This window comes from Canis aureus, chromosome 3 (assembly GCF_053574225.1).
Source record: "Canis aureus isolate CA01 chromosome 3, VMU_Caureus_v.1.0, whole genome shotgun sequence".
Lineage (NCBI taxonomy): Eukaryota > Metazoa > Chordata > Mammalia > Carnivora > Canidae > Canis > Canis aureus.
Window position 1 is genome coordinate 68092918 of NC_135613.1, and position 15898 is coordinate 68108815.

Here is a 15898-nt window from a genome sequence, read left to right on the forward strand (position 1 = left end):
AGACGCAACCATCTGATCTAACTATATTTGGTTTGCAGAAGGAGCTACTGAAATGTAAACAAGAAGCCAGAAACTTACAGGGGATAAAGGTAAAAAGGAAGACATTTAACCCCTTAAATAAACTCTACACGGTAAAGCTGTCTACACATAGCGTGGGTGGTAGGAGGCTAGTTGGGTCTGGGGTCTTGTATATATTTGCTGGAGCTGTGAACAGGCTGTGTGATATTAGAAAGTGCTTTGTGGATGGGAATTGTGACATGTTGAGGAAAATACCTGTGTTTTGCTGAGGCTTATTTCTGGTGGTTCTGACTCAGAGCGCTGTCGCTTCCCTCGGTGTCACCCTGGTGGTTTTTATGTATAAAAACAGCCAATTTTTTAGTTTTCTTCCATTCTAAAGAATGTCCTCTTAAACATTGTAATTTACTCCATTTTTGAGGAGTTAATAATATTAAATGGCTTGAAGTGAAGAAGGTGTAAAAAGATAATCCTTGAAGAGTCTGTCTTCCAGCCTTGCCCACTTCCCTGCTCAGTCACCTAGTTCTCTTTCTTTGAGGCAACTTAACAGTTATTTTTTTCTAAGATTTTATTTATTTATTCATGAGAGACACAGAAAGAGAGAGGCAGGCTCCATGCAAGGAGCCTGATGTGGGATTTGATCCTGGTACTCCAGGATCACTCCTTGAGCCTAAGGCAGACACACTTAACTGCTGTGACACCCAGGCATCCCAACTGATCAGTTATCAATAAACACGTATGTATATAATTTTTCCCCAATGATAGTGTACTATACTATGTATATATACATAGTACATAGGTAAATGCAGCTTGACACATTGCTCCTTTTTTCACTAAGTAGCATATCCTGGAGATTATTTTATTTCAGTACATAAAGACCTTTCTAGATCTTTTTCTATGGCTGCACAGTATGCCAGTGTACGTTTATATGATAATCAGTTCCTACTGATGGTCTTTTAGGTTATTCCCAGTCTTTTGCTAACACAAACAGTGATCTAGCAAACAGCCTGGAATATATGTTGTTTCACACAAGTGGGAATGTATCTGCTGAATAAACATCTAGAAGCATGGAAGGATGTTCTTAAGCTACTGCTTTTCCCCCTCTTCCCCGCACTTCCATTCATGGGCTAGACTGGAGGGTAGCTCAGCAGCATTTGTCAGAGTATATTTCATAGCCTTAATCCTTTGAGATACTTCAGAAAACAAAGTGTTCCATGCTCAAGTAAGTTTGAGAAATGCCCTGTAGGCCAGAAAAGTCCCAGTGAGTAACCCCATACAAAGGACCTGAGAAAGTCTGCCATAAAAAGGTTGGCCTAAAAAAAAGTTTGGAATTATTAACTACAGAAGTACCTTTTCTCCCATGCAACACTTACTAACACTTTGGGAAAAGTTCTTCTGAACTGCTGACGCCAGGGGCATCTTGGATGGCCTTTGCCATGTAGTGTCGTGGCTGACAGCATACTTAAGAATGGGCTCTCAATTTCGCCAGAGCCGCACTGTTTCTTTGCAGTCTGTAAAGAGAGAAGAGTCAGGGCAAATACACTGCAGTGCAGCTCCAGTCCATTATTTACATATGAGGTTGCCATGGTTGGAGAAATGTGTTACAGATGACTCCTTTAAGTGTGTACAACCCACAGTTCTTCCTCATGGTAGGAACCAAGAGAGTCCAAGCTGAGAAAGATTCTCTAAAGCTGGTAAGATCGTAGGATACTGGGAAGGAAACCCATCAGCCCAAGAAGAGGTTGTTTTTTTTTTAATATTTTATTTATTCATGAGAGACACAGAAAGAGGGAGAAGCAGGCTCCTCACAGGGAGCCGATTATGGGACTCAATCCCTGGACCTGGGATCACGCCCTGAGCCAAAGGCAGACACTCCGCCACTGAGCCACCCAGGCGACCCCCAAGAAGAGTTCTGAGCGTGGAAATACAATCCAGGTCCTGATCCAGACAAGACATTGGAAGGCAATGGGAGGAGGGCAGGAGCAGTGCTCTGGAAGTGGATGTGATTCCAGGGATTCTATATCAACAGGGTAGCAGGCAGCTCTAGGGCCTGGCTCTCTAGCAGATGGAGATTTGGCAGAGAAGGAGGAGGATAAAGAGCTCATCTAGATTCAGTATTTATATGCCCAGAATACAGATGAGGGAGGAAGGAGAGAGCATTGTCCGTGGTCAGTGTCATCAAGGTAAGTGGTAGACTTGTAATTTGAATCTGGGTCTATTGGATCCCAAAGGCCACTGATTCTCTAGAGCATCATGCTGTCAGGAATGCAGTGGAGGAGAGGAGTGAGGAAAAGGTGGAAGAAAAATCAGGTTACAGTCAGCTAGGTGTAGGACGATGGGTAGGACTGTCCTTTAGCTGCTAGAATCCTGGAGGGGACAGAAAAGTCCCTGCTCCTTGTACTCTCTTTGTCTCCCAGTCTGCCCGAACTAATGCTGGATGTGCAGCAAGGGGTTTAAAACTTTCAGTAGCTGAGTGAAGTAAGTCAGTTGGAGAAGGACAAACATTATATGTTCTCATTCATTTGGGGAATATAAATAATAGTGAAAGGGAATATAAGGGAAGGGAGAAGAAATGTGTGGGAAATATCAGAAAGGGAGACAGAACGTAAAGACTGCTAACTCTGGGAAACGAACTAGGGGTGGTAGAAGGGGAGGAGGGCAGGGGGTGGGAGTGAATGGGTGACGGGCACTGGGGGTTATTCTGTATGTTGGTAAATTGAACACCAATAAAAAATAAATTAAAAAAAAGAAAAATATAAAAATAAAAGTGTTAGTTCCCGTTTGCTAAAAAAAAAAAAACAAAACAAAAAAAAAAAACAAAAAAAAAACCTTTCAGTAATAAGTGGCTAATTGATTAACTGGGACCACAGTGACAAGTGTGCATTTTCCCCAGGATGCCTTGCAGCAGAGGTTAACGCAGCAGGACACATCTGTTCTTCAGCTCAAACAAGAACTGCTGAGAGCAAACATGGACAAAGATGAGCTGCACAACCAGAATGTGAGCTACGTGAATGAACTCTGCCCTCCTTAAGCCCCAGGAACTACCTGTTAGATCTGCCGGCCTTATCTCCCTGACCTTATTTCTGAGATGCCAGCCCTTGGTGTCTGCAATTACTTCTACGTCCTGTTAGAGTCATCTCTGGTTCTGGCTGAAAGCCCATACCACACTGGCCTTGAGCCTTCAACTTTGAGGACACTGAGACAGAGGCAGAACTGTGGTTCTATAGTTTATCTTACTAAAGACATGGAGAGCAGCCACAGAGCAGCTGTGTGTCTTCACCATGACTGTGCCATCTCTGTGCTGTGTCCTCTCATGGCCAACATCAGTTCTGGCTACTGTGTAGCTGGTCTTCTACTAGGGTAGGCAGATGACACTTCTGTGCCAGTTAATTCTTTCTCTTCCTTCTTGCAGGTGGACTTACAGAGGAAGCTAGATGAGAGGAACCGCCTCTTGGGAGAATATAAGGTAAGAATGTTGGGCAGCCCTGGTGGTGCAGCGGTTTGGCGCCTCCTGTAGCCTGGGGTATGATCCTGGAGACCAGGGATCGAGTCCCACATTGGGCTTCCTGCATGGAGCCTGCTTCTCCCTCTGCCTGTGTCTCTGCTTTTCTCTCTCTCTCTCTCTCTCTGAATAAATAAATAAATCTTAAAAAAATATTTAAAAAAGAATGTTTATCAGTTTGCAGATGATTTCCATTTGACCTTTCTTGAACAGTCGATTGTTGCTGTTGTTCAAAGAGATCTTAAGTACTCTGTTCTCATGGCTGCTTTCTGCAAGGAAATCTTTGTTCCTTTGATTCAGTCACCCTGAAGAACAGATAGCAAGTCTAAGAGTAGGAGCATAGAACTAGTTGTCTGGAAACTTCAGTCTCAACCTTTCTTTCTAACTAGCATGCATGTATATAGTGATCCTCCTACAAAAGGTAGTTCCCTTCCTCCTTACTTTTCCTAGGATCCTTTGTACTGTGTGAGATGGTGTATAATGGCTTCCTGTGTGGCTTGAGGAAAGGACTGTTCCCCCGGAGGCTCTCCTTTGCTCAATTGGAACTTGCATGGCCCATGGTGAACTGCTGCTTAGTGTGCTTGGCTCTGCCACACATCTGAAAGTTCGGTCTCTGTTGCAGAAAGAGCTGGGGCAGAAGGAGCGCCTCCTTCAGCAGCACCAAGTCAAGCTGGAGGAAGCACTCCGGAAACTCTCTGAGGCCAGTTACCAGCAGGTGGGAAAATAGTCACCCACTGGCTTCCTGCCCCTCCAGCCTGAAGACCTCCTTTTCTGATATAGTGTCTTATTTGCAGGTGGATCTTGAGCGGGAGTTAGAACAGAAAGATGTCCTGTTGGCTCACTGTATGAAAAGAGAGGCTGATGAGGTAACTTACAACTTGAGGTCCCTCTCCCATATCTGCGGGGTCGCAGAGGCTACTTGATGAGGGGGTTAAGAGTACAGGTTCCAGGTGCCTGGCTGGCTTAGTTAGAAGAATATGTGCCTCTTGATCTCAGGGTCTTGGGTTCGAGCCCCATGTGGGGTGTAGAGGTTATTTAAATAAAGAAAACTTAAAAAAAAAAGAGTGCAGGTTCCAGGCAAGGAAAATCTGGTTTGATATTCCAGTTTTTCATATACTTTTTACCATTATGTGACCTCAATTTGCTTAACTTCTGAGTCTTAGAAATAAGACTTATTGGGAGGAAAAAAAAAAAGAAGACTCATCTGAAAAAAAAAAAAATGACCCATCTGGAAAATGGACAGTCTTGGTAGATCCACTTGGCTCAGAGTCAGGCTCACAAAATATTACTCCTGATTCTTATTTTTTTCTCACTAGAGTGAAGTCAGGAGCTGCTAGAGCAGCATTCTCAGACCCTCTAGTGGCCAGGCTGAGGCTGGGTTGGGGGTCTCCAGGCTGAGGCTTCCGTTTTGCTCATTCTTTATTCAACAGTGCCAACCATGTATCAAGTCCTGGGGTTACAATGATGAACAAAAGGAGAAAAAAAGTCTTAATACTCACGAGGCTTACAATCTAATTGAGAGAGACATGAACAAATACACAATGATATACTATGTCAGGAAGTGATAAGTATAAATAAGAAAAATAAGACAGGACATGTTGGTTTGGAATTCTCCCTTATAACCAGCATCACTTCTTGCTGTTATAGGTGACCAACTACAACAGTCACAACTCTCAAAGCAATGGTTTTCTCCTTCCAGTGGCAGGAAAAGGAGCTGCTTCAATCACTCACAAAGGGGTAGGTTCTTAGGATTTGCATGCAGACCTCCACTTCCAGCTAAAACCAGAAGAGGAGCCTAGCCACTGCCAGTGCCCCGGGCCTTTTGAACCCCCGTTTCCTAGTTCTTGCATTTCTGTTGACCATGTAAAGATGTGAAGCACTTGCTATCCAAAATTAATAATTAGTGGGCAAACAGTAGGCCCACTTCTGTGAAGGAAGATTTCTTATCACTCATACCTCCTCCCTTGAAAATAAAAGACTGGGGATGCTTGGGTGTCTCAGTGGTTGAGTGTCTGCCTTTGACTCAGGTAATGATCCCTGGGTCCTGGGATCAAGTCCCACATTGGGCTCCCTGCAAGGAGCCTGCTTTTTTCTCTGCTTCTTTCTCTGCCTATGTTTCTGCCTCTCTGTGTCTCTCATGAATAAATAAATAAAATCTTAAAGAAAAGAAAAGACCAATCCTGGGAATCTCTATCCTGTACCATCATAAGGCCAGCACTTGGGATGTGGTTAACAGTGGGGCACTGCGCCAGGTCAGCAGCACCTCCTTTCTGCCCACAGACCAGTGATCTGCAGCTTGTTCGCGATGCACTCCGCAGCCTCCGCAACAGCTTCAGTGGCCACGACCCTCAGCACCACACCATCGACAGCCTGGAGCAGGGCATCTCCAGCCTGATGGAGCGCTTGCATGCCATGGAGACCCAGAAGAAACAAGACAGAAGGGTAATCCTCTTCCTGTGTTGTTTCTCTTAGCCAAGCACCCAAAGAACTTAGTTTTACCAAGTTTAGTTTAGATGAAGGCCATGCTAAAAGATGGGAAGACCCTGTGGAAGGTTGTGGTTGCTTTTTTCTTTGGTTTTCCTCTAAGTGGAGCTAACTCTTTATTAGGATGGGAGTTCGTGATAACTCTTGCTCCACAGAAATTGTGGTTCTTGACCACACAGGGTCTGTCTCTCTTTATTGCTTATTCTGCTTCCCCTTCTCCCCTGAATGAGCTTGACATCAGATGTGGAAATATATGGGAAAATGTACTGGCAACTAGAAAGCCTTTTATGAATGGACATCATTATTGTTAGGATAAATTGTTTAGCTTTATATACTGTGGAAGATGTGGTAGAAAAGTATGTGTTTCAGGTATACTTTTATGATTTAAATTTCTCGGATAAATTCTCCTGCTGATCCTAACTGAGCATTATTGTGTGGCTCCTCAGGTTCGGGGCAAGTCACCCAGAAGTCAAGCAGGTAGTGAATACCGGGAGTCCTGGCCCCCTAATTCAAGTAAGTACTCATTATTGCTCAGTAAGGACTCCTAGCATATTAGATCAGAGATTTAGTATTTTTCTTGGTACTAACATTTTGAGAGTAAAATTTTTCTTGTGGTGCTTCACTCTGTTGTTTCTCTAGTTAATACTTAAATCAAGTTACTTCTAGGACTATGAAAACACATACGATCGTCATCACCACCATCACTGCAAGTACACATTTAACCACGTGCAGGATGTTGCGGACTCAAGCTAAAATATCTTTGGAAAATATACAGTATCAAAACGTTTACACTAACCACAGAAAAATATAAAACAACAAAAACACACACAAACCATCCTGTAGCCCCAAAAAGCACAGAAAATTTCCAGTTCTTCCTAATGGCAAGTTTAATTCTTAGGGGATTTTCCTTAAAAGCTGGTGCTGAGGTCTTTTTCAGTTTGAGTCCTGAGAAAGATTTGCACCTCCTAGTGGCCACACCTAAGAAGTCATTTAACTTGTTCTGTGACCTCTCCTTAGATTTCTTTCCCTGTTCCTTCAAACATGCTGGAAACTTACTACCCTGCCTGATAATTTCTCTTTTATTGTGTGTGTTATCTTTTGCTTTAATAATGTTCACATTTTCTCATCTTTTATAGTTTACCCAGTCCTAATCTAAAAGTACATAGTAATCTAAAAAAAAACCAAATAGTAAAAAGCTGACTGTAGCAAGTTTTATAGAGTTTTGAAAACTACATTAATAAACAAAACCTAGGGGTGCCTGGATGGCTCATCGGTTAAGCATCTGCCTTTGGGGGTCATGATCCGGGGCCCTGGGACCGAGTCCTGTGTCGGGCTCCCTGCTCAGCAGAGAGCCTGCTTTTCCCTCTGTACCCACTCCTGCTTGTTCTCACTCTGTCAAATATTTTAGTATACTTCCAAATATTTAGACTTACCTACATTGGCAGTTTATATTAACCTAAAGAAAGTACTAAAGGGGATGGCAATAAAATAAAAAGGCTCTCGAGAAAACAGAAGTGACTATTTCAAAACAACGCTAGAAAAAGAAATTGAAACTAATTCTGGTACTAATATAATTTGTTATATTAGTGCTGCCAAAGCAAGCACTTTCTCTGTCAAATAAATAAAATCTTAAAAAAAAATCTAAAGTAAGATACTTAAGATATCGGCACAATTTGAAAGGTAAAATGTTTTTTTGTAGGGTAAATAAACTAATATATATGTCACCAGATACCTTTTCTTCTTGAATGAGGGATTTACACTGGGAACAAAACAAATTATATTAGTACCAGAATTAGTTTCAATTTCTTTGTCTAGCATTGTTTTGAAATAGTTACTTCTGTTTTCTCGAGAGGCTTTTTATTTTATTGCCATCTCCTTTAGTACTTTCTTTAGGTTAATATAAACTGCCAATATAGGTAAGTCTAAATATTTGGAAATTCTTCTTTAAAAGTCTAATAAATTTCTCACTTTTGTGTATTTGCAGTACTTATCCTGAATACTGCAAATAAATTCATTGCTGCTTGTAAATTCACAAATGATATACAAGGTCTCTTCTCTGAAAACAAAAACTTGTGTAACTCGCTAGCCCTCTACCTACTGACTCTTCTCTCTCATTCCCCTGCATCAGACATTGAAAGAATAGTCTATACTTGTTCGTTTTCCTTCCTTTCTTCGCATTCACTACTCTAGCCACCAGCGGACTGTTACTCATCTAATCCACATGTTCTTTTTGTTGGATCACTGTTGACTTTCTTGTTCCTTAATCAAAGTGGTTACTTTTCAAAACTCGTCTTCCATTGACTTTTCAGAAGCACTTACTGCTCTTACATAGTTTCCTTCTGTATACATTCTTCCTCTTTAACTTGAGTACCAACCAGTTATTCATTCAACAAATATTTATCGAGAGTCTAGTGAACTAGACACATTCTCCTTCTCTTCTCCGTCGAACCCTTGAATGTTGATGTGTTGAGATCCATGGGGATCTAGACCTGGCCTTTTCATATTTTCTTCAGGTGATCCCTTCCGCTCCCACAGCTTAAACTACTCTTATGTGCTGATTATTTTTAAACTTTAATCTCTAACCCCAGCCCTTTTCTGAGCTTCAGGGCTCTATTTCTGAATAACAGCTAGATATCTCCTTGTAGGTAGAAAGGTACTTCAAACTTTGTGTCTAAAACTGGACACGAAATAAGGGAAAATATGTAGTATGAAATTAAACAGATCTGAGATGCAGTTTTGGCTCTCAGCAGAGTATATGATCATGAGCAAGGCTGTTAATATCAGTGAATTTTAGTTTCCTTGTTCATGAAATGGAGATAATTCTGAAGGATTATGAGCATTAAGTGAAGTATTTGCAAATAATATGGTATAGTGTTTGGCATAGGATAGGTGCAAGGCAAATGTTAATAGCCTCAAAATAACTTCCAGTTATTCCCCTCTGGCTATGCCCTTTCTACTTTTCATCACAGCCAAATCTCCTGAAAGAGTAATCTTTCCGAATCTACTTCTTTTCTTGCCTTTTACTCTTAAGGGAAAACAGTATTTATTATTTCAGATTTTAAAAGTAATACAGTAGGCACCTGAGTGACTCAGTCTGTTAAGCATCTGCCTTTGGTTCAGGTCATGATGTCAGGGTCCTGGGATTGGCTCTCTGCTCAGTGGGGAGTCTGCCTCTCCCTCTCCCTCTGCCCTGCCCCTGCTCCTCACACTCTCTTGCTCTCACTCTCTCTCAAATACATAAAAATAAAATCTTTTTTAAAAAAACCTTTAAAAGTAATACAGTAGATTATTGGAATAGAATTGAAAGTTCAGATAAAACCTATACATCTGTAGTCATTTGACCAGCAAGTAGTCTCTTCAACAAATGGTGCCGGACAACTGGATATCCACATGCAAAAGATAGAGATAGGCCCCTCCCTCACACCATGTACAAAAATTAAAAATAAATCACTGATGTAAATATAAGACCTAAAGGTATAAATCTCTTAGAAGAAAACACAGGGAAAATATTCATGACCTTGAATTCTCAGCATCAAAAGAAAAAGCAACAAAGTGTGAGCAACAAAAGAAGAAAATAGGGAAATTGGGACTTCATCAAAATTAAAAACATTTTTGCATCAAAGGACACTATCAAGAAAGTGAAAAGACAAACAGAATAGGAGAAAATACTTGAAAATCATATACCTGATAAGGGTCTAGGATTAGGAATACATAAAGAACTCTTAAAGACTGACAACAGAGGACCAAGGAATCCAACAGCAAAAGGGCAAAGGAATTGAATAGACATTTCTCCAAGGATAAACAAATGGCCAATCCGCACATGAAAAGATGTATGTCAAAACCATAGTGAGATACCACTTCATGCCCACTAGGTGGTTCCAAAGGAATGGAAAGTAAGTGTTGTTGAGGATGTGGAGAAACTGGAGCTCTTGTAACATTGCTGGTGGAGATATAAAATAGTATAGCTGTTGTGGAAAACAGTTTTATGGTTCCTCAAAAACTTAAATCTAGAATTACTATGTGATCCAGCAGTTTCCTTCCTAGTTAAATACTCAAAAGAATTAAAAACTGGTATCCAAAAATAACAACAACAACAAAAATCTTGTACATACATGTACATAGCATTATTCACAATAGCTGAAAGGCAGAAACAGCCTAAATGTTCATCACCTAATGAATGTTGTTGATACAAATTCTGACATGTGCATCCAGTGGAATATCATTCAGCCACAAAAAGGAACCAAGTATTGATACGTGCTACAATGGAGATGAACCTTGGTAATGTTAAGTGAGTGATGCCAGACACAAAAGGGTATAAGTTGGATGAATCCTTTCATGTGGAATGTTCAGAATAGGCAAATCCATAGAGACAATGGGTAGGGGACATTACATTCAACAGATACCAAGATTAGAAAGGAGTGACTGCTTAATGGGTATGAGGTTTCCTTTTGGGATAATAAGATGTTCTAGAACTAGATAGTTATAGTGACATAACACTAAATGTACTAAATGCCACTGAATTGTACACTTTACCTGGTTAAAATGGTGAGTTTTGTGTGATGTGAATTTTACCTCTATTGAAAAAATAAAATAATTTTCTTGAACTCATTAGAGAGATGAGATCATAGGGTGTCCAACCCACCAGAATACAAACAGGTGGCTCCAAGGAGAGATTGGATGCAAGCATACATGCATGCATGCAAGATTGTGGCGGAGCATGGGAGAAAGATGGTGCCACCATACAAACAGGGAAGAATTCAGCTAGGATTGTAATTAATTGCTCAAGGCTAAGCAGAGAGTATAGGAATCCTGAGGGCCACAAATGCAAGAGGAGTTTGCATCCACTTGCTGGCTCTTTATGGACCTCCATCATGTGCTTATGAAAAATACTGGTGGTAGGAACAGAGTCTGGAGGAAACCTCTCTTGGTGGTGGAGACCCAGAGATGGGGACCAGCTGCCACTGCAGGAAAAGCACTAAGCATTCCTCCTTGAGGAACAAAAGCCTTGAGCCTTTAGGAAAGGGCAGCAAATCCTGTTTTCCCCTCCCTCCCTGTCCCAGGCAAAAGTGAAGATCCATTTTGGCTAGGGGGAAGGAAAAAGGAAAAAAGAACTGTCTGCTCCTGGAAAAATGGTAGGCTACTGCCTTGGGCTCAGATCTTTAGAAGTTGCCTACCCTTGAGGTAAGGATAGGATCACTCTGAAAGCCCCATCCTCAAGACAAGGTTGGATCATGACCATGGGGAAGCTCCCCTCATCCCCGGCCACTGGGTGTGCAAACACTGTGTAATAAGCAATAGCAGTCTGCTGGGGTGGGGGGAGGGGGGCAAAAGTGTAGAGAGATTGACTCAGGTATAGGCACACAAGTCGAAAGCTGAAGGTGGAACAGGAACACTGAAGAAAAACCCTCCAGCAACCAGCCACCCCCTAAACATAACTAGAATTCAAGGATGATGGGTGGTACACTGAAGGTAACCTTAACAAAAATCCCAATCCCATCTCAATTCCAGTCTAGATGAACCATCCCTAGTAATGGCCTAGCAGAACAAGCAGTGTGCCCATTTTCTAAGCATAAACATTTTTTAAGTCCCTCAATACTGTCGTACACGTGATGTCTGACATTCAGTAAGAAATTATAACACGTCCACAAAAGCAAGAAAAATACTGTTAAGAGTCAATCAATATCTACTCAAGAGTAGACTCAAATAGGACAAGGATGTTGAAAGGCCTAGAATAAGTCAAGAAAATATATGAAGGTGGAATGGCAGGGGAGATTTTAATATTATAACAATTATATTAAAAAATTATATCAATTAGGTTATAAGATACAATAATTATTGTTTGTTGGTTCTTATGATAAAAATTTCTAATTAGTCTTTTCTCTTATTAAAAGCATAATCAGGGTGCCTGGGTGGCTCAGTGGTTGAGTGTCTGCCTTTGTCTCAGGCCGTGATCCTGGGGTCCTGAGATCGAGTCCCATGTCGGGCTCCCTGCAAGGGAGCCTGCTTCTCCCTCTGCCTATGTCTCTGTCTCTCTCTCTGTGTCTCTCATGAATAAATAAATAAAATCTTTTTTTAAAAAAGCATAATCAGGGCAACCTGGGTGGCTCAGCGGTTTAAGCACTGCCTTTAGCCCAGGGCCTGATCCTGGAGACCCGGATCAAGTCCCAGGTCAGGCTCCCTGCGTGGAGCCTGCTTCTCCCTCTGCCTGTGTCTCTGCCTCTCTCTCTCTCTCTCTCTCTCTCTCTGTCTCTCGTGAATAAGTAAAATCTTAAAAAAAAAAAAAAAAGCATAATCGTAAGTACTCATTAATTAAAATTTTCTATAAGTACCTGTAAAAAAATGTAGAGACAAGATGTAGACCAAGGAGTTTGAGTTAAAAACCATGGGACCAGGGTACCTGGGTGGCTCAGTCAGTTAAGCAGTTGACTCTTGGTTTGGGCTCAGGTCATGATCTCAGGGTCCTGGGACCAAGCCCCACATCAGGCTCTGTGCTTAGCGGGGAGTCTCCTTGAGGATTTTTTCTCCTTCTCCCTTTGCCCCTCCCCTCTCTCTTTCTCTTTCTCTGGAATAAATAAATAAATCTTAAAAAAAAAAAAAAGAACAAACCATGGGACCAACACATATAGATCCTGTGTAGCCAAGGGATAAAGTAGGTCTTGTGCCTTTTACAATGGAAGCATGAAGTCCCTCGGCCTCTGGGTTTCTAAGGTTACTTTGCTCTGTGATCCCTGTTCCTGCTCATTTCTCTTTTCATGAATCGCGTGAGCATTCTCTACCACTGTCTAAATGTTGGCAGTATCTGCATCTTCTGCTGTGTCCATTCTTCTTAGTTGAAATCTTGTTTGGCTTCTTTGACCTCTTTTGACTCTGAGCAACAGCCTCTGTCAGGACACTTGTTGTGCCCTGGTAGGAATACCTGGAATGGGTGAGAAATGATGGCCTCGTGATAGTGTCCATGTTCAAAGCATCTCCATGTTTCATGGCCCTAGTGGTGACTCCCTGTGTGATCACACCCTATGGACATGGTTGGTGTTTTGCAATGGTGTGAAAGCTGTGCAGTGACCTCAGGCGGCTTCATTCTCCTGAGACACTTTGAATAACTGGAAATGAGGGTGGTTGGGAGCAAATTAAGTTCTGACCACAGTCTCTCTTTTGATTGCAGAGTTGCCTCACTCACAGAGCTCGCCAGCTGTCAGCAGCACCTGCACTAAAGTGCTCTACTTCACTGACCGGTCACTTACACCCTTCATGGTCAATATACCAAAGAGGTGAGATTCTGGAATCGCTATTTGTCTTAAAAAGGAAAGGAGGCAGAACCATTAGTTACTGCCCACTGAAGGAGCTGAGGTGTTTGAGAAACAGTACAGTGTAGGAAGCATACAAGTTGGGATTCTAGTTTCAGTGTTACCACCAGTGGCATTCCAAGAGACAAGTCACACGATCTGCTGCTAGGTAGAGACACAAGAATGGTGCTCCCGATTCTGATATACAAATATGTTCCAAGTTAGGCAAAATAGTTTTTTAAAGGCTCACAATACCTCCTGTTGCTAGCCATGGATTGCTAGCAGCCTGTCCCTCCAGGGCTATCACTCATTGATCTTAGTACTGTTTGATGACTGCATCTAAGCAATTGAGAATTCATGTTAAAAGCCCTCAAACATTCATTTATACTCCCTTGTAAGGTAAATGGCTTTGAAAGAAAGATTTTTTAAACTCTGGAACCAACTACTGAGAAAGGTGATGGGATGTCCGTTTCCTGGGGTGTTTGCTTAGTTGATCTGGGCTAGAGAAGAGCTTTCTGAAACTGGAAGGATAAAGATGATAACATCTGATTTAACTACCACCAGCCTAGAGAAAGGAATATTGTTGCCAAGAAGGAGATCAAGAGAACTTAGATATATTGATAGTTCAACATACTGATGGTTCCACAAACTTCAGAGACCTTATTATGTCTTATTTCCAGAGTAAAACAGAGAAAAGTGATCTGGCTGCTGCTGAAACAAAAAAAATCTATTTTAAATTATCAGATCACCCCAATGCCATTCCCATTCATTCCTGGTGGCTCCCTAACCTCTGCCGTCCTAGAATTGTCTGGGTTCTCAGCGGCAGGGACCTAATAAGGCCATGCCATTTCTTCCTGGAGAGTCTTTGGCAGGGGCTTGGGTTTAAAGCTAACATCTTGGGGCACCTGGGTGGCTCAGTGGTTGAGCATCTGCCTTTGGTTCAGGTCCTGATCCCAGGGTCCTGGGATTGATCCCCGCACATCAGGCTCCCCACAGGCAGCCTGCTTCTCCTTCTGCCTATGTCTCTGCCTTTCTGTGTTTCTCATGAATAAATAAATAAAATCTTTAAAAAAAAATAAAGCTAACGTCTCATCTTCCCAACCTATTGATAAATAGTCTGTTTCAGTGCTCTTGCCCTTTGTTGCAGGTTGGGGGAGGTGACACTGAAGGATTTTAAAGCAGCTATTGACCGGGAGGGAAATCACCGGTATCACTTCAAAGCGCTGGATCCTGAGTTTGGCACTGTCAAAGAGGAGGTACAGAATCCCTGGGGAGTCTGGGTGGTATTAATGGTGATTACTGAACCCCAGAGCCTCCTCCTCAGGGACTAGGACCAGGAGTACCTGAGTTCCCTAACCAGGTCAGAGGAACTTCCCTGAGCCTCAGACCAGTCTTATTATTCCAGACTGAAGCAGTCAGGGAATTGCACAAGGAGTGGGCAGCTTCTTCAGTTCAAGGACTTAAATCACTTTGGCCAAACTGGGATAAATAATTTTAAAAAAGAAGGAGTTTTGTTAGTGGGAAAAAAAAAAAAAAGGACTTAACACTTGAACAAAAGCTTGGCTTTGAGGTCCCTTCTCGACCTGTAGCCAAATCTTAGAAACTTTTCTGCTAGGCAGCCTGGGTGGCTCAGTGGTTTAGTGCCGCCTTCAGCCCAGGGCGTGATCCTAGAGACCTGGCCCACGTCAGGCTCCCTTCATGGAGCCTGCTTCTCCCTCTGCCTGTGTCTCTGCCTTTCTCTCTCCCTCTCTCTCTGTGTCTCTCTCTCTCTGTGTGTGTCTCTCATAAATAAACAAATAAATAAAATCTTAAAAAAAAAAACTTTTATTAAAAAAAAAAAAAACTTGGGCAGCCCCAGTGGCCCAGCGGTTTAGTGCCGCCTGCAGCCCAGGATGTGATGCTGGAGATCTGGGATCGAGTCCCACGTTGGGCTCCCTGCATGGAGCCTGCTTCTCCCTCTGCCTGTGTCTCTGCCTCTCTCTCTCTCTCTGTGTCTGTCATGAATAATAAATAAAACCTTTTTTAAAAAAACTTTTCTGCTTATGTTGAGCAAAATAAAACAGGCATGAGTATATGGAACTATATGTTGTGTTGGTAGTTTCTCACATAATGAAAATGAGGAACTTCTGGGAAGTCACCTATGCGTATTCTCAGCTCCTTGACTGTTTTTCTTAGCCTTGTGTTTCTCTTTATAATCTGTCTGCCAAATACAGGGAAGAGATTTCTGGGTTCTGACATATTCAAGTGCTTGCGTTGCGATTAAAACCAATGTTTTATTTCATAAATATTTCTGTACTGAAACCCTTTAATAGCCCTGTTCTATTAGTGACTTAGAAAATTAATTGAATGAATGAATCAAAAGAACTGCCTGTTCTTTTGGCCTTCTTTCTAACCCTTTACAACACCTAGGACCAAAATTTTACCCTTTCTCATTTTTGTAATGTTTATGATACTGCTCTCTCCTAAGAACCACAGAGTGCTGTATGTTTAGTAATTTACTAATTCCAATCAATCTCTATAAGCAAAGCAGGGTTAGGGATGCTTTTACCAATTCACATATGTGGAACTAAGAATATATATTACATAATTTTAATAATATATAATAATACATTAC

At 41.8% G+C, this 15898-nt stretch overlaps 1 protein-coding gene across 9 annotated transcripts in view; it reads left to right on the forward strand.

The window, feature by feature from the left end:
- DIXDC1 (DIX domain containing 1) overlaps positions 1–15898 on the forward strand; it is a 71126-nt gene that overhangs the window by 51635 nt on the left and 3593 nt on the right. For 8 of the 9 annotated variants that reach the window (XM_077893478.1, XM_077893481.1, XM_077893479.1 and 5 more), the window contains 10 exons: positions 39–89; positions 2909–3013; positions 3428–3481; positions 4140–4232; positions 4312–4383; positions 5165–5254; positions 5798–5959; positions 6448–6514; positions 13164–13269; positions 14432–14540. In XM_077893478.1, coding sequence (XP_077749604.1) covers positions 39–89; positions 2909–3013; positions 3428–3481; positions 4140–4232; positions 4312–4383; positions 5165–5254; positions 5798–5959; positions 6448–6514; positions 13164–13269; positions 14432–14540 — 909 coding nt within the window. The remainder of the gene's footprint in view (positions 1–38; positions 90–2908; positions 3014–3427; positions 3482–4139; positions 4233–4311; positions 4384–5164; positions 5255–5797; positions 5960–6447; positions 6515–13163; positions 13270–14431; positions 14541–15898) is intronic. The other variant, XM_077893483.1, reaches the window with a different exon arrangement.